At 35.6% G+C, this 20,417-nt stretch overlaps 1 protein-coding gene across 2 annotated transcripts in view; it reads right to left on the bottom strand.

Annotated features, from left to right (window-relative positions):
- The window catches only part of SCAB1 (plectin-like protein), a 215,207-nt gene that overhangs the window by 63,041 nt on the left and 131,749 nt on the right, over positions 1-20,417 (bottom strand). For both annotated transcript variants that reach the window (XM_089787925.1, XM_089787926.1), the window contains exon 7: positions 14,406-14,586. In XM_089787925.1, coding sequence (XP_089644051.1) covers positions 14,406-14,586 — 181 coding nt within the window. The remainder of the gene's footprint in view (positions 1-14,405; positions 14,587-20,417) is intronic.

Raw genomic sequence — 20,417 nt, 5'->3', positions numbered from 1 at the left:
CTCTGAGTCAACATATATATATTATTTATCCTTCGTAGATGTTTGTTTTGCAGAAATATAAACATTTGTTCTCAAAACATGCTTCTTTTGTATTATTTGCCTCACATGGAAAATGCAAGATACGTCCTCCTCCCTGATGGAGCTCTGATTTTTTGCAAAAAAAATGAGTCTCCACTTGAGATTTGATGTTGGAGTTTTCATAAAACATTGTTGTCGATGCTGAGAGTATAAGAAAAACCAATAATAATGGCAACTTCCTTTTCTATAAGAGTAAACAGACAACAATGTGTGGTAGCAGATTGGCTGTGTTATAATAGCAGTGGCTGTTTCAGATAGCAGCAATCCTGATGGTTAAATTCTTTGATGGCCCATATAGAACATAATGCTGAGTAAACTGATTCAGCTTGAAGCAATAAAAGAAAAATATAAATCAGACTCAATGATAAAGAGTTTCCAAACAGTAACTTCAATGTATTAATGGAAAGCATTGACAGTAGCACGATGCATACTAAACAAAGGAATACTTAAACATATACTCAAAAGATACAGGTATTGAATGGAATGCAGCAATAATATGAGCCCTGGATAAGACAAAAATTAGAAAAGACAAATTTAGTTTGTTCTATTTAAAGATAAAGGGAAGTCCCATGAGTGATAAAGATACTAGTTTGTATCGGAAATAAAATCACATAAGACAAAATAGAATAAAGACGAAATATTAGGTAAAGACAAACTGTGTCTACTGTGATTTAATATCAGTAAATAGACAGCTATCGATAATGTATGAAGTGATAATAAACAGAAATAAATAAGAGGCTAAAAACGCCACATCATGCAAAGAAACAAATTTATATGTGATTTGTTTGAAGACAACGATAAATAAATGAAGACAGATTCAGTCCATATTTAACAGCATAGCGAATATTGCAGACAGTAAAGACAAATGAGTTTTGTCTTACCTGATTTGATGGGAAATAAAAAATGATAAAAAGGTTGAATGTGGTCGAGAATCGAACATGTCTAAAGAAAGGTTTGTCCAATACAGAGGAGTCAATATACGGCTACACAAACATAATAAACAAATTCAATGAAATAGTGTTGCCATCAATCATTAAAAGATGACTCGTCTTACACATAAGTGGCAGTTAAAAAATCTTTTAAAGTAAAAACATTATTTCGAAAGGCCCGATAATCAATACTTAGCCCTCAGACGATGTCAGAACAGTTTGGAAATACTAGCAACGGGAGTTTGAAGAATGTTCTATGTAAAGAAATAACACACATTAATAATAAAGCATGGTGTGCTTGAGTTAATCGAAGCAGCTTACTTCGTTAAAATAACTTAAAGATGGTTTTGATCAAGAAAAGGTACGATTAAATAATTGAAGAGATGCAAAACTTTAAAAGACAGGTTTTGGCTAAAAGTCACATCATTTCATTTGAATAGGAGCAATATAAATAGAAGATGTATTTGTAAACAATCCAAGATCCGAACACATTTATTCTCTTAGGAGAAAAGTATTTTTATTCTATTATTGTATGGAGGAATAAGGGGTCTACTATGATTTTGTAGTATAAAGTCCATTATTTTATTTTTTAAATAAAATAAAATGTTTTTTGTTTATTTTTAAATGGCATGGAGATTTAAACTACAGGTGAATCGTCCTTCGTAATTATATTTTAGAATTTTGTATATGATTTTGATATCAGATAAGTGGACATGGTCAATTAGCATTTCAGATTTGATCATCATAGGTGTTGTGAAATATTAATTGTTTCTGTACCTCTGTCCAGTTTGTCTCTTTCTAAGCATAGTTAAAATTCAATCTGCACTAATTTAAGATTGCATTATAATTAGTCTGTCGCATCTGGATTATTAAAATTGTTGGCAATATAAGTGTATTGAACATTATTAAGTTGTACGTGAAAGTTCACTGAAGTTGACTCTATCGCCCGGATTAACAAAGCACTAGTCTTTTGTTATTAAAGTTAGAAAATCTATACATATTCCTTCTACAAGCATCAAATTCATTATTAACAAAATTTATTCAAAACATTCAATTTCAAGTATTCAACATCCAGTTGCAATTTCATTGAGTTTGAGGACCTTGCTAGCCGAAGAACTCTAGAAGTTTAAATTTGCTATAGAAAAGACTTGAATTGAGTAGTCAGTGTTCAAGGTGAAGGTCTACCCGCCTGGGTGTTGTGGAGCCCGAAGTGCAAGGGAATCTAAGCGATTTCCGTTCGTTGGCCAAAATTTGATTGAGAGATCCTACCGGAGAAGTGGCAGGCTCTTGGATTTCCAGTCAACGGTTTTGGGAACCAACACTCCCAATTCACTTCAAATAATATCTTTGTCGCGGAATTACATAGCACCCACCCAAATATAAAAATTTCATTCTTGCATATACGTCAAGAATTAAGATATAATACAAGTTCTCTTGAAAATATAATATGGTTTTCGAAGAATATGAGACAATAGCATATAATGTGTTTCATGTTTATACACTTTAGAATGTCTGATTGCTTCTTTTAATTTGTGAATATTAATCATTTCCTTGGACTTCTCTACGAACATAGTGGTCTTGAAGAAATGTGGAATTCCACAATGTGTTTTTTTTTTTTTTCTTTTCTTATAGTCGTATATCCTTTGGCCCCCACTTCCCACTTCAATGATAATCACATGGGCATTTCATGTAGGGTACCCATAAATGTTTATCCCATTTTATTAGTTTGCATTGCTAATGCCATCGTTCATAAATCGTCGAGATGAGATTGAATAGTCTTGGATTCCTACGCGAGACACAATGAAAGTTCTTGACCAATCGGATCAAAGGGGGTTACCCTTATAATGACGATGAGATATACAAGCATCAATAGGGCTATTGCAATCCATATCCTTTTTATATATTCTCAAGCTGGAAGTGGCACACTCTATTTTTCGGGCAATAATAATGTATTGTTTATGTGAATACTTTCCTTTTGCACAAAGGGAGATGAGCTTCCAATTCGCACACAATCTATTTCCACTTCACTCTTTTCAAAAATCCAATTGACAAAAATGGCACAGGCTCATCATTCTCACTTCTAAACTGGCTATACCAGATGACTGTCTCAGGTGAAATTCCTCGCACCTCCTACCGCTTCACCTTCTCATCATGTGGTTCATATTGTGGTGAGTTTTGGGGTTATCGCCTATTGTGACCCAGTTATCATCCTTAGATTAATTAAAATAGTTTTCCTTGCATTCTCCATAGTGCCTATAATTGCATTTGCAGCCTGCTCTGATACCATGTTAATTTTTAGAGGATCGCTGCAAATGTAATTGCATTGCCTGATTGGCATGTCCTTTCCAAATAGCAGCATCCTCTTGTATTTGTATGAGGAATAAACTAGGAGAAGAGACATGTCGCTCATTGAGACATGTCTATTCCTCAATATAATTACTATAATGGCAAACTAAATTATTGTTATGTGTGTGTGTGTTAATCTCTCTTTGATCTCAAGGTTTTGTAAAGACCCTAACTGGATTCTAACTGGAGAACTGATGTATAACTGATATTGTTTGTACGCTTTATTTTTAAAGTTTATAAACACTTATATCAAGTACTGAAAGCAATACAAGAATTGTCCAACAACTACAACTTGTATTATTAAAAGAAGGTTTGCAGTTACATTGAAATGAACTATGTACCTGGGAAATAATGATTTCAACCTTCTCTTTAATAATCTCTAATCACATTTGCTCAAAATCTGATTCCCACTCACACCAGCCAACAACTCCAACTACAGCCCATGTGACAACCAAAGGCCACAATTCTGCCCAGAAAAAAGGGAGTCGTCCAAGCAAGCAAGGTTCATGCCTAAAATAAATGAAATAGCACTCCACAACTGATCACGCTGAGCCTGATATACCAATCGCAGCCCCTCTGAAATTAACGTAGGTCCTCCTTATGTTGATGGCAAGGTTGGTATTGAATGCACCAACAATCAGCAAGTCGTCTACCCCCAACAATATCTTCAATTATGTTGGATTGAAGTACAAATGAAGAATGCCACCCCAAAGACCCAAGCAGTCAGCCCACAGCTCCAAATGGAAACACCAAATCTCTTACAGCTACTCAACGTGGCCATTGGAATAATGATAGCATAAATCACACCTTCGCAGATATATTTAGACTTTGCAGAATAAATGCAATTAATTCCTTTCACCAATTTCAAATACTAAAATCAATAACCACTTCTCCTTTAACAGATTTACAATAGGAGAGCAATGCAAATTATATAACTCGGCATAATTTGCAAACACCAAATTCAGAATTCTCAGAATGATAATGCCAATCTCCCAAACACAGATAATCACAGATAGGAGATTTAACCAATGAAATCACTATACATCAGCAGTGACTTCAGACAATCTTCGGAAACTCAGAAACCCTTATACTTCAGCAAAGGCGCACAATTCAAAACTCATGAAAAGCCACAAAGGCAACAAAACCAAATAAATATTCAAGCATGCCTTTCCCAATGAAATGAGCTCTCATTTATAATCTTTCGTTGGCCAAAGTTTCCTAAAAAACTCCACTTCAGAAATTGTGGAAGTTCCCCTTATTGTATTATCACAGTATCATCCAAGATACAATTGATGAAATAAAGCTAGCTTGAATAGTTCATTACTACATGATGTCGTACATGTTCCAGAATTTGACAAATCGATTACCGTCTTAGCCTCCAATTGATCATGCTAGGATTACTCTATCCTTCTCGTGCTTGCTTTAGAATTATTACCATTAACATGTATTCGATTTAATATTTCCAACTAGGGCTACATCCATCCTTCTGCTCATAGGATGGTCATCCCGTGTTGGTGTTGTGTCTAGTGGCTTGTTCAAAATTCCTTCCCTATTTGCCAATCTCCTACACATAAGACCTCCAGCCGACCCCATCTACCGTTACACACAAGCATGCATGCATGGCCTGTCGGGAGAAGCGTTATGGAAAACATCCAAGATGTTGCCACAGGGAGAGTTAAGATTCACGACGAGCAATCACGGAGCCATTACACACCAAAACACTTAGCAGCAAGGCCATGACCCAAAGTGGACATAATTCGCAAAATTTAACAAACCACGTCAGCATCAATTTTCAACCTTAAGAATACCTCACATGGTCCACATGTTATCCCATAAGATTGCACTTTCAGCCTATTGGGATGTAGGGTAGGTCCGGTGCATGACTTAGCTGGTCAGAGCAAGTAGGGCAACATGACAGTCCTCCCCTCTTGGAATTGCTTGCCCTCAAGGAATTGAAGTCCGTAACGCTTAAGGATCTTCTCACTTTCCCTGATGCATCTTCGATGGGCAATCCTTTCCACTTAATCAGATACTCTTTGATAGTTATGTTCCTTAACCACTTCTCCCTCATTTCCAACACTTTGGTTGGCACTAATTCCAACTTCCCTTCCTTGTCAAGAGGGGGTGCTTCTAGTGGGCACGTCACATGTTGTCCAACAGCTTTCATAAGGCAAGAGACATAAAAAATATTGTGAATCCGACTACCTTCAAAAGGCTCCAACTTATAGGCTACCTCTCCAACCCTTCTTAAGATCTTATAGGGCCCATAAAACTTAGGCTTGAGTTTCTCTCTACCACTCTTCTTCAATGAGTCCAAAAGGCCAAAGGCAAAGTAACACCTTGTCTCAATTCTAAGGCGATCAGCGTAATTTTTTTGTTGATTTTGGGCACGTTGCAAATTTCCTGTTAGAACTACAAGGATGTCCTATTGCTCCTATAACCACTCCTTTGCGAATGGGGTCCAACTATCAACCAAGGCCAAATCAACAAAAGTCAGGGGCTCGTGATCATATAAAGCCATAAAGGGGGGCATACCAATAAACATATGGTAGGTTGAGTTATAACAATATTCACTCAAATGTAACAACTGAAGCCATGCCCGTTTTCGTCCTGAAACATACATACAAAGATATCCTTCACCCACTTATTAACGATCTTCGTCTGTCCATCTGTCTACGAATGTTAGCTGGTTCTAGGGAATAATTGTGTACCTGCAAGTCTCAATAGCTCCTACCAAAAAATGCTAAGGAACTTGTTGTCTCTGTCACTATAAATGGTCTTAGGATGACCATGTAACCTGAAAACTTCTCATAAGAACAATGTTGCCACCTGAGAGGTCGATCAATCAACTGTTACAACAAAGAAATGTGGATATTTTGTTAGTCTATCCACCACCACAAAGATGTCCTTACATTTCAACTTTGAGAGTCTTGTGATGAAGTCCATGGAAGTACTCTCTCATTTATGCCTAGGAACTGGTTAGGGCTGCAACAACCTTACAGTATATACGTGTTCTGATTTGCTCTGTTGGCAAGTCACATATGTCTTCACATGTTGAAGAACATCATCCTTAAGGCCCTTCCATGAGAACCGCTCTCTAAACTATTATGTCCCAATTTTTGACTTAATTTGAAATACAGCAGTTGAGGCTCACATGAAGTTAGTTGGCAATTTAATTTGTTATAATTTGGTGAAATGGTAAGATAGTGAATATAACATGTTAGTTGATCGTTAATCACAAATTCATTGAATTAAGAAGATGGTTAACCGTTGTGATTATTTATAATTAAATAAATTATTATGATAATATAATTTGTGGAGAATTTCCTTGTAGGTAGCATGTCTAAGGAGTGGAAGCATTGTCAGAAAAGAATTAAGCAGGAGCATCACCATCACTGAGTAAATGGGTTGAGAACCTAGCGACTTGAAACAGGATACATATGTGGGACCCGCATGAGCTATTTAAATAAATAAACTGAGAAAATAATTGGGTTAAAATATAAAATGTATCTCAAAGGATTTTAATTTATCTTTCATCATATTATTTTAATAAGTATTTATATACATGCATATAATATAAAAATGATTTGGCACCATTATTATTTAATAAGGTGAAGTTTACATGTACATATAAGATAATAATAATATTTGAATTATAATAACATTTGAATTATTATAATATTCGAACTATAATCTTCCAACTCTATTCTTTCCAATGTAATATTCTTTCTTTTAATCGATTAACACTTAGCATGATAAATCAATTTAATATTTGGCAATTTGAGTTATCTTATAATCTTTCCAACTTCTCTTCCAACATTTTTATTTTCCTATCCTTCTCTTTTTCCAATCGATTTAATGTTTGGAAATCGAATGGTTTATTATCTTGAAACCAATGGGAGCCAAGAAGTCACAGCTCGTTCCTTAATATGGGAGCCGTGAGAGGAGTCAACAAGGATATATATTTTCATTCCCGTTTTATTTTTAAATCGTTATCTTCCCTTGCTTATGTTGGCTCCATTTCAAACCCATACTCTGCTTCAAATCTGCCGTACATTGTTATCATTGCTGAAGCCATGATCGAATTAGGCAGAGGAAACCTCTTTCCATCTCTCATTCCGTCTTAACTCCATACTGCTACATTTTCTTATTAAGCCGAGTTAGGAAGTCCTAAGTAGATTATCTTTTTTATTACACACCCCCGAATCCCTATCTTCTTCATTAAGACTGCCACCGTCTGAAGTAAGGAAGTAGCCTCAAAGTTAGCGGGTGGGCAAGAGACCGGCCAGAGCACGGGAGTTCCAATCCAAGTTTAGGTATCGAATCCTATTTTCTTTTTTAATTTGTGCTCATGATGAGCCGATTGGAAGTAGATCCTTCTATTTCTTTTAAGATTGAATACTATAGATGCAATGTATATCATGAACCGATTATTTTCTTTCATTGAGTTTAATTTCCATCTTCAGTTGAGTCATAATGATAGGATTGTGAACAAATCAAATACATTTCTTTTTCAAATCCTTTTTCTCTCTGATTTAAGTAACCAACCGTAGCTGGCCAGGCCTGATAAATAGAGATCAATTTATATTACTGGCTGAAGTATTCTGAAGTGTATATGGGACCATGCATGAGAATTCCTAAGTATTCATATCATCTATGAATTCATTTGGTAGTTGTATCAGACTTGATTAATTACATAAATCCGCATCAATGCACATGTTTTTATAAACTTTCCGGACATATTTAGAATACTTTGACACGGAGAAATTCACCCGGCAAAGAAGCCGTAGAATTGGTGAAGAGGTGTAAAACAAATCAGATTATTGTTTTTCTTATTAGAACTTTGTTTAGAAAGAATTTTTTTCAGTGCAAATTTATACAGATGCATTTTCCATACGTCTCTGAGCTAAGAGACAACACCTTCAACAAGAACCAGTAAATAATTCACAAGTAACATGAATCCTTTCTGAAGCCATATGCCCAATTTGAGCAGAATATATTGGCTGAGAATATGAAATGTTTCTATACTCTTATGAAAGATAAGTATTATGAATCTTTTGTTGAAGCCAAGAAAAACATAGTATGGATCCATAATTATTTATCGATGGATATTAGAATTAAACAATCAAAATTCCGGAATCTTTAAAGAACATGATCATGTAATCACAGATTGTGAAATGCTGGATGCACGTAATCTTCTTGTATAATTGGCAGAACTGGTTGTTCTAAGAATTCTGAACACCTGGGACTCACCCGGCTATGTAGCCAAGGAAATGGGTGATGAGGTAAGAGAAAGAAATTTGAAATAACATGAAAACAGTAATCAGTTTTGACATATCAATGTTTATCATGAATTAATTAATAGCTCATGCATGATTCCGTTTAAGGTCATCTCCTGCTGTCAAGTCAAGGCGTATGGTTAGATACCAAGTTGCTCAGCTAATGACAAGATGGTCCCTATCTATTCCGGATAGGGAGGGCCTTTCTCATTAGAGATTGTGTGGAGAATAAATTAAGATCCGAGATTGGTTGGTTAAGCCCCTGACAATGTTTCACCTCTCTACAAGTTGTCAGACTAACAACAGACAAAGATAAGCTGTACATTAAATTGTTTGTCGGAAACAAGTAATATCACTTTTATGATGTATATACAAGAAGGTAAGATTAATTGAGTTATTTCATAGTTACAGTTATTTTACACCTAGATGCGAGAGATAGATTTATGATTTGTTTTCCGTTTATATGAATATCGAATACTAGCATATTTTCTAATCTTGAGTTACTGCCACAGTTAAGTAATATGAAGGAAAGGAATCTAAAGCCCTAATTGATTCAGTGATAACTGGAACCCTAAATGATACTGTGGTATTGGAAGCCCTAATCGAATCAGTGGTATCAGAAGCCCTATTTGAATCAATGGTATTGGAAGCCCTAAGTGATACTGTAGTAACTAAAAGCCCTAAATGATCCAATGGTAATCGATGCCCTAATTGATACAATGGTAATCGATGCCCTAATTTTAAATATAGTGATATTTAATTGTAATCATCATTTGATTTTGAGACAGTGATTTTTAGATGGTATTCATCATGTGATATTGTTATAGTGGTATTTGTGGACTAACTCGGAAGGTTGCAAAAGCATCCCTAGTTTTGATTTCGATCTCAAATTTCATGGCACGTGGTTTTTTAATTCTATAGTAATTTTTATTAATGATGTTAGCTCTTCGTTAAGAAATTTTGTTTAACTAATTTTAACCATCATTCCCTTTCATATGAACGAAACTGATTTAATTGACTTCTTATGAAGATGAAGTGATAACTATATTTCTTTGTGTATGTTAGTTGTTAATTAAGACCCGAGAAAAGTGGTTGTTACATAAACTACCTGTAGATCTGGAAGTACCCAAGATGGCCCACTACTGGGCTATTATAAATGGCATGCGTAATCTGCTCCTTAAGTCTGGATTCAGGGCGCAAATAAATTTTGCTCTAGAGTAAATAATGTTAATTATTACTACCCTGTACCTGTCATCCTGAATCTACCCATCAATAACCTCACAAGCAATGATGATTTTCGTGTACTACTTCCAATATGCTGAAATCTCTAAGCACAACAGGAAGCACTGCCTGGTCTCCTAGATAAGACATCTGCAACTACATTGTTTTTTCCCTTGATGTACTCTATCAAAGTCATAAGCTTGTATCTTGTTAATCCACTTCTGTTGTCTTTCATTCAGTTCCTTCTATGCCAAGGAAAAACGCAAGCTATTATGACTAGTCCTTACTACAAAACATCCATTCACCAAATATTGTCTAAATTTCGCTAGAGCATGCATGATAAATACCATTTCCTTATTATAGGTGGAGTACATCTCATGATCCTTCATTTCTTTCTCTCATATGCGATAGAATGTATGTCCTACATAAGTATCACACCAATCTTGTCACCGAAAGCATCACGTTGCAGGATGAATGGTCTAGTGAAATTGACTAGGGCTAGCACAAGGCATGTACTCATCACCCTCTTGACCTTGTCGAATATCACCTCCATATTTGTAGTCCACCTGAAATGCCCCACCTTTGTGAGATCAGTGAGTGGTGCACGCAAGCTAAGAGAACCCTTTCACAAACTTCTTGTAATAGGAACACAATCCAAGGAATCCCCTTAAACTTGAAACATTCTTTGGTGGTGGTCAATCCAGAATAGCATGTATCTTCTCTTGATGCACCTTGACTTCATCAACCCCAATCACATGGCCCAAGTACAAGATCTCTGTCAAGCCAAACTCGCATTTGAATTCTTTGGAGAATAGTGAGTGTTGCTCCATTATACATAGAACCTCATCCAAAAACTACAAATGTTCCTCCTGTTTTTGGCTAAAAATTAGAATATCATCAAAGAACACAGTACAAACTTACACAACTGCTTATTAAATATATGGTTCATGCATGATAGGCATGTAGTAGGTGCGTCGGTGAGTCCAAAAGACATCACCAAGAACTCATAATGTCAATAGTGGCATCTGAATGTTGTCTTCTTCATATCCTCCTCATAGACCTTAATTTTATGGTATCCAAAATGGAGATCAATCTTCGAAAAGTAGACAACCCCATGTAACTAATCCAATAGCTCATCATTACGAGGTATAGCGTACCTGTTCTTAATGGTCTTCTTGTTCAGAGCTTTGTAGTCAATACGCATCCATAGAGTTCCATCCTTTTTCTTAACCAAGAGCTCAACTCATATCTCCGTCAGTGTGGAGTTGCGGCAAACATTGCCCAACAATTTCAACTCCCAACATATGCATTTATTTCTCCAGGATCCTCAGTACTTAAGTCAACCCGGAGGTGGGAATATCTTGTCTTTGCCAATGTACAGTCCCTTGGTAATAACAAATATGAACTTTGTTTGGCAACACAATGTGACTAAAAATTTTGAACAGTTCATTCAATTCTGTCCAAAAGAACATTCATGCATATTATTTGCCAATACTGTCACTGGAATGACAACAAGAAATGATCGTTCCTTGTCTGCACTTAAAAGATGTTGGAAGTGATTAAGTTGTTGTGTAATAACTCTCTACGCATGCCCAGGTGTGGATACATAGGTTTCCACCATCGTTCTTCCCATGGCTTCCTAAACCACATATAGATATATATAGGTACCACAATGATTATATCTAGACTAGACGTTGCAAACCTTTGATAGTCTCATCCTTTTCGATAGTCTTGTTGATTGATCAATATCTCAAAAGCCGACAAAAGTCTCAGTTTTGAGTTTGATCTGGAGACCACCAGTATAGTGCATGAAAATTTTCTTAGAAATAAAGTCTAACCTTCAGCAATAGAGGAAACACTTAATATCGCTCAAATATTATTTTCAAGTATAGCAAAACATCCAAGGTTTTCAAAATATTCAGCACATAATTGCGTCATTTGTTCTCTAACAATGTCCACTACTTCCACAACCAATATTTATTGCAATACATACTATGGAAGTTTTGTCAATCCCAACCAATCTTGAACAAACCACAGATTTTCCTTCCCAAGTCTAGATGTCCAAAAACTTAATATCCTATCAAACTAGATAAAATATTTCAGGACTATAAACACTTGAGATTCTTGATTTCACAAGCTAGCAAGATACACAGCTCTGATACCATTGAAATATCCCCAATAGATATTTACCCATTTCTTTTTCAATATAATATTCAAAACTCAAACATACGAAGTTGCATGATAAGCCAATGATATACATCTGGTAGATTCTCATAAAATATCTTAAAACATGTTATTGCATTATACAATAGCAATACAATAACTATTATTCAAAGCAAAGTAACAAGAATCGGAATCGGATCGGAATCGGCAAGGCCGAATCAAATCGTGAATCGGCCATGAATCGGAATCGAATCGGCCATGAATCGGAAAATTTAAAAAACCCTTGAAATTTAGTGAGTAACTTATTTCATAAACCCTTTATCGCTGATTCGATTCACCGATTCACAAAAAATCGTTTGGCTTGAATCGAATCGCCAAATCGCGTGAATCGCATGAATCGCCGTGATTCTTGGAACTATGATTCAAAGTCCAACCTTAAACACAGTTTTACAGTCAGAAATGCTAAGAAAAGAACCTATAAGCACATGCAAGACACCTGAAGTGACATCTCCATGGACAAAGGGTGTGCATCCACTATCTCCCAGCATGAGGGTTGACATCCTCATGCTGGATGAAAGTTGAAGCTTTCCAAATAACTCTCGCAAGAGAGAAACTGAAATCTGGATCATAAACCAAGCATGTCCGAATGAATAAGCTTCTCTCCTTTTTAATCCCAAAAATTGTGACCCTTCGACTCCCTTCCTGCCTTTTTGTCTTATCCCTCCTTGTCACCTTTAGCCTACCTTATAATAGTAAATTCACCTTTTTTTAATTTTAATTCATGCTGTCATAGTCAATTTTAATATTATATCAATGTTTTAAATCTTCTAATGTCCTAAAATGGGGACATTACACTTGCCATTTTCAATTGAGAAAAAATAATAATTTCAATATAATTGAGTTCACGGTCCAAGTTGACCTTGGAATTGCACCCCATGATGACCAAACATAGGGAATTGCAGTTGGGTATAACTGGAATGCAGGACAAAAGACTATGAGCGGCCAGATTGCAAATCTCACTGTTCTCTGAAGCTCCACACATTTGAAGGTGTGATTTATTAAAAACTTATAATGATATGTCTAATTATTATATGTTACCAGCTCATACTTCAGTTTCTTTGATAATAATTATAGTTTAGGGTAGCTTGAATCTACATTAGGATTATAATTTTTAATCGTCTACACTATTGTTCATCGATACAAATGTTCAACTTTTGTAACTGCTGGGTCCAACCATCCTGAATTTAGCTTTTTGTACTTTTGCTACTTATCAGTATTAAGTTTATCAAAACTCAAACATACGAAGTTGCATTATAAGCCAATGATATACATCTGTAGATTCTCATAAAATATCTTAAAACATGTTATTGCATTATACAACAGCAATACAATAACTATTATTCAAAGTCCAACCTTAAACACAGTTTTACAGTCAGAAATCCTAAGAAAAGAACCTATAAGCACATGCAAGACACCTGAAGTGACATCTCCACTGACAAAGGGTGTGCATCCACTATCTCCCGGCATGAGGGTTGACGTCCTCACACTGGATGAAAGTTGAAGCTTTCCGAATAACTCTCGCAAGAGAGAAATTGAAATCTGGATCATAAACCAAGCATGTCTGAATGAATGAGCTTCTCTCCTTTTTAATCCCAAAAGTTGTGACCTTTCGACTCCCTTCCTGCCTTTTCGTCTTATCCCTCCTTGTCACCTTTAGCCTACCTTATAATATTAAATTGACCCTTTTTAAATTTCAATTCATGATCTCATAGTCAATTTTAATATTAAATGAATGTTTTAAATCTTCTAATGTCCCAAAATGGGGACATTACACTTGCCACTTTCATTTGAGAAAAAATAATAATTTCAATATAATTGAGTTCACAGTCCAAGTTGACCTTGGAATTGCACCCCATGATGACCAAACACAGGGACATGCAGTTGGGTATAACTGGAATGCAGGACAAAAGACCATGAGCGGCCAGATTGCAAATCTCACTGTTCTCTGAAGCTCCACACATTTGAAGGTGTGATTTATTAAAAACTTATAATGATATGTCTGATTAATATATGTTACCAGCTCATACTTCAGTTTCTTTGATAATAATTATAGTTTAGGGTAGCTTTAATCTACATTAGGATTATAATCTTTAATCCTCTACACTATTGTTCATTGATACAGATGTTTAACTTTTGTAACTGCTGGGTCCAACCATCCTGAATTTAGGCTTTTGTACTTTGGCTACTTATCAGTATTAAGTTTATCAAACCAAAAAAAGAGAGAAATAATTGCTGAGCACTACTAAGATATTATTACTTGCTTTAAAAACATAATAAAAAAGGTAAGAAGCAATCCATGCATACTAATCAAAAATTCTGAACAATTCACCTGAAATGAGTTCCTTCTTTCTTCCTTCTGAAGATATTCGATACCACTGGATACTACAATTCACAATGTCTAGAGCATTATCTGCACAAGTGATGATCCGCAAATATGAACCTAACGACTCGGCACCCTCTAAGTCATACAAATGTTCTTTATTCTGTTCATGTATTTTGGTGATAGCCAACTGTAATCAAAACAAAATAAGCTATCAACAAACAATCCCTGAAGTGATAAACTAAATTGAAGGATGTGTTGTAAACACAAGAACACCTAATAACATCTGCAGGGAAACTCATTAACTACAAAAGGCACCATCCAATTCACTACAAAAAAATCCCCCATATAAATACAGTGGCATGACCAAAATCTACAATATTGCAGTTAGTATCCATACCACAAATACTCCACTATTCCATCCCATAATCTTATTCCAGATCCTCAGACTCTTTCAAACAACAGAAAGCAATGGACTGAGTATATATTTAATTCAATAACCTCATAACGACTTCTATTTACAACTCAAACTTGCCAGTATTTAGGAAATGACATAAGGAATGTCTTGAGCAATAAACATCGTTTGATGGCCTTGAATTATTGAACATGGACTATTCAAGCTCTCAACACACAGCCCTATTCCCAATGTTAAAACAATTAGTAAGCAGTTTTAAATAAAGATAAGAATATTGAAACCACAACTTTGTAATGCTTACACTACAATTATGGCAGCATTCTAATCAACACAACACAAGATATTCCAGAAGACTGTAAACTACTTCTAAGAAATTGTAAAGCCAAATAAGTACTAATCGATTTCAGATTCAAATGATGTATATGGTACATGTGCATGGGATACACGAGATTGACTTATAATTATTAATAAGATTGGTTTAAAGTGTGGCAGTAGCAAATGGGAAAGGCTATCAATGTGCAGCTAAAAAAAAACAAAGTGTTGGATTAGCAAACCTTAGCAAGACAAGAATCAACTACTACAAACCGAACAACACAATGAAAAGTCATCCCACATTGATGATGCAAGAACATCTTAGTGTATAATAAATATTGAACCACTCGACAAGAGTTTGAATTTGTTTTTCTGTGTTGGTTATTCCTCACAGTGCACCAGCTGGTGTCTTTCAGTTGAATGTGTGTGTTATCACTTTTTGTGTCAGATTTTGGTTGTGCTTGTAAATCGAGCTAAATTAAACAGACTTAGCAAAAAAGCCTTTGGTTGCAACAATAATGTTGCAAGGTGCACACATCTCAAACCAGATGCATTCCATTGTAAGATAAGATTAGATAAATTTATTAATGTCCAACAAAAGACCAATAAGAGGGTCCAAGGGACTGCTTGCAACAAAGCAGTAATAAAACATACAACAGGAACACCAATTGGTTTTTGGGAAAAAGTCAAAAGACAAAGCAAAACAAAAAGAACTAGAGCAAGAAGAAACTACCAAACCAAACAACCCAGCTAGTTGCTCCAAGCAACAGGGAAAAAGTCCAAAACCAATAGATAAGCCTTAGGACAAGAAATTCAATGCCATCTAAAAGAACCCCCGGAAACACTAGAAGAAAGCCGTTGCTAAGTGAAGGATCTGTGAGGCTCAAATCTCTAGGAGACACATAAGGATAATCCAGCATCTGCTTGGTACCCCATGTGGGGAGAACCATTGTAAAGAATGAAGTGATGAGTTGATAGGAATGCGATCTCAGGGGTATCAACTGCTGCAAAGTGCGGTCTTGGAGCCTCTATGTCTTCTGAAGATACAGCACCAGGCACCTCTAGTCCGTATATCTGAAAAATGTTTGGAGAGACTGAGTCTCCTTGAACAAGCAGTAGAATCTCCTGTAATCCCCTTTTTGGGACATTAGAAGTCAATTATATAATTAAAGTTTAAAATGTTAAATTGTATAAAAATTAAATGACTTTTATGGAGCCTCGTGAAAAAAAGAAGTCATTTTAAATTAAAGAAGTGTAAAGACAAATAAAGGGAATTTTAAGAGTCTTCTAGAAACTTCATCAAAAGATTATAAAAAAGCAGCTTGGGCTTCCTTTTGGGTATACTTGGTTTATCATTTCTTTTGGCAGAGCTCTGAGAGCTTCTAGTTATAGTTCTAGTCCCTGAGGACGGAAGCCCTTGGGATTCTTTCAACAAATTGGACAGAAATCCAATTCATTTTTGGAGGTTGGATTCACAACAAAGTTCACAGTTGGGTGAAATTGTTACAGGTATTACAGATTTGTCTTGGAAAGACATGGCTGTAATGATCCATCTAATTTGAGGGCAATATTCATCTCCATTTTCAGATATTACATGTTTTCACAATTCATCGTTGGATGAATTGAAATCAGTTTTACATATAAATTGTTTGTTTATATTTCTGTTGTAAAAACTGGACAAAATATACTGATGGGATATTACTGTGGTATCAAAGCCGTGTATTCTGCCAGCCTGTGAGGTTTTGCAAAAAAAAATATGAAGCGCAGCTTGATTCCCTGGTTAGGTTTTATACTCTAATTTAGAAGAGATTTAATTTCATCTTGATCTTAAGTCTTTTTATTGCAGCAAATAATCGCAGAAATATAACAATTGCCAAGTTGAGCAGTAAAATATTTCAATTTAGTTCTACTGTGGAAATATCAATAATTGCAGACATATTAATGTGAATTAGCATCATTTCTGTTGTTATTTGATTCCTTGCTGGGTGAGTTTAATATTTGTCGCATATTTTGTTTTGAAACATTTAATAATAACATATTTTGTTCCAAAAATTGTATAGGCTTGACTATTATTGGAGGCATTATTAAATATCAGGCATATTTTTTGAGACTATAGTCAGGGGAAGCCATTTATTTAATATTCGGGTTTTTCGAGATTTATTGAACAGTTCAACTAATGTTAGATCATTTTAAAAGGGACAAATGATTTCTTGTTCTAGACTATATCACAAACTTTGCCATAAAACATTAATCTGAATAGAACTTTTTCCAAGGAACATATATGGTAAAGGACTAATATTTGTTGAGCAAAAAGAGTGGCATGATAGTGAGACAGCTCATTCTGGGTGGAGTCAGTATCTTTCAGAGCTGCAAGCATTTGTCATTATTGATTTTTAAGGTAAAGAGAGCCGTTGAACTTTTTTGTCATTTCTTGGACCTGGACGATTTGGTTTTGAATCTTCTCTAAACAACCATCTTGGCACAGTGGGTGGAAATACCGAGTGGAAAAACACAGAATGCTCTCAGGATAGTCTTTGGATGACATTTGTTAAACTCCAAGTCTTCAATGAACTGAATATGGTAGTTTCAATTCACTGCAGGAAATCAGGGGAAATTGGATGATGGTGGAATAAATTCCTATTGTGCTAAAAAAGAAAATGTCCAATCCTTTCATGCATATGTTGGTCTGAAATTGTTAACACTGAGGAATTTCAACTAGACCTGCCAAGAAGAAATGTGGGATACGTAGCTTGTCAGTCTATGATATTTCTGTGAGTTCATTAATGGCATGTCAAGAGTTTTAGAAAAAAGCTTCAAACAAACAAGTCCGTCGATTGAATGTCTTTCTTGATGCCCAAATACGAAAAGGGAGGAACGAGCATATTGTAGTCGATTGGGACATTTTTTGGATGGACCCATCACATGAGTTCTTAGTACTCGGGACAGAGCCATTCTGAAACAATGCATGGTTATTTTGGACTTAGATGTTCCCATGAATGCTGCGGTTTTGAGATATCAATATCGTAAGCCTTCATTGTGTAGCATTTATAAGTTGTAAATGGTAGGTGGTGTCAAGTGAAGAGCTGCCTTGGGTGTTTATTTAATAAATGTTTTCAAGTGTTTGTTTCAAACCATACAAGACCAGTGGAACGAACACAGTACTACATATTGAATTATGCAATCACCAGATGCTTTCATTCAGCCAAAGCCAAGGTGAGTTTAGCCATAATAATTGTCAAGAGGTAATATTTAGCCACAATCTTCAACATTCAATATTTTATTGAGCCCACGTGTAAGTTGGACTCTCAAATTTCCTTCAAGGATGAACTGTTCTTCAAGAAATTAAAGTCTGAGACATATCATGGCTTCTTGGAGTGGCTGTGATTGCCCACAGTAATAAACCTGATGTTTGGGTCTGAGCCAGTCCTTCAAAAAAAATTATGTACTTATTAGATTGCTGTAGCTGTGTTACACTTTAAAGATTGCAGATTTGACGAAGGCCATTTAGTTGAATATAGAGAGCACTTTAATCATATTTGAGGAGTTAATGGAGATCAGAGGCGTCAACAGTAGTGTTGGCAGCATCATTTGAGGTTTTAGAGGGAGTAAATCTAGAGAGGAACCTGAATTTGTCTTTAGACTGGGAAATTGAAAGCAGCACGGATATATATCATTTTCTTATATTCGCAGTGGTAGACTTTATCAACTGTTCATTACAAGTCTAAGATTCACAGATCAGATTTTCTGTCAACTGCAATAAGGTGTTCTTTTTCTTTTCCTCCGCTATATTCATTTTACAATCTTGGAATTAAGATGGCTCTTTGAATCAAATTAAAGATCAACAACTACTTGTGACTTGGTATAAAAGCTGATTCCTAACTTTACCATTCGGATATGAGTTTAGAATGTCATTGCATTAAACTGTGAATGCAAACTGAGATCATTTAAATAGCAAAACTGTTGAATTCATTCACCTGTGCATTGGTGCCTGAAATATATTGCCGGAATACAATTTGTAAGCAAGTTTGAAATACCCTGCAATCAAGAACTCCTACATGTACATTGTAAGGTAGACTGTTTTGACAGAACACTCTAATAGTGTTGGCTTGCAAAAATCGGGTCAGAACAGGGGTAGCATTTTACAGTGGAAGTGTGCATCAGGGGCAGGTGGGGGGGATTCAGGTTGGAAAATTCAAAAGAATGATTAGCAAATTTTTAAATGGTACTAAATGATAGTTTGACCAAAGTACTTTATGAGACTGGTAATGAAGCTGGGCTGGAATCCCAAACAAGAGAAAGTGTTCTCATCATTCTGATCCAATTGGAAGGACGTTTGACCATTGCAGAGCAAGAACCCCCTCATTTGCTGCAGATTGCTCTTGTCCCTGCAGTGACTGCGTTGAATCATCACAAGTGGCTAAAGAATTCAGATGGCGAGATAAGGTTGTTGGTTACTTCCTGTTTTATGGAGATTACAAGAATCTTAGCACCTCAAGAACCTTACAAAGAAGATCTAATGAAGGAGGTCCTTTAGTTAATCATTGATAACCTCCAATATCCTAGGCACATCAGATATCATTTTTCTAAAAGAGTTGCCATACTACAATAATTTGGAAAAGTCAGATTGTGTAATCTTATGCTTTCACTTGGGATTGCATGATTTAATACACACCATGTTCTAATCGCCACGATTAAGGAAGAACACAATGAGGAAGTTATTGCAGCCATAAAAACCATTATGGTTATGTCAATTAATGAGACTGATGCTCATTTTCAGCCTCTTCTATATATGTTGTCAGTAATCTCAAGGGAAAAAAAATAGTCTCTGAATCTGCTTATTTGTTTGGTCAACAAAGTGCTAAGACAATATGAGCCAAATATTGAGAAGTACAAACAACAAGCAGCTAAAGAAAAACTAATTTCAATGAGAGTACAAGTTTTAGGATCTCCAAAAATGAGCAAGAACCAAATGTGGAAACAGAAGATTTGTTTCACATGTCAGAAGGCGTGGGCACCTGATCATATTTGAGGAACAAATAAGGGAGAAAAAATATTGCAGACAAACATTGACAAGAACATGAGACAGACATATAAATGGAGCCTTGATTCATGAGAAGCAAACTGAAACAAATACACCTAATTTTGGGCATGCTGAAAGCAAACAAGATGATAATTTCCAAACAGCGAAGGATGATATTATGAAGGAATAATCAATTGCTACAGCTGAGAAGTACTCTAAAATATTGCAGACAAACATTGACAAGAACATGAGACAGACATATAAATGGAACCTT

Source organism: Cupressus sempervirens, chromosome 6 (assembly GCF_028749045.1).
Source record: "Cupressus sempervirens isolate cs-2001-9-10 chromosome 6, ASM2874904v1, whole genome shotgun sequence".
NCBI classification, from domain to species: Eukaryota; Viridiplantae; Streptophyta; class Pinopsida; order Cupressales; family Cupressaceae; genus Cupressus; species Cupressus sempervirens.
The sequence above is the reverse complement of the archived record's forward strand: the minus strand, read 5'-3'. Positions and strand labels throughout refer to the sequence as shown.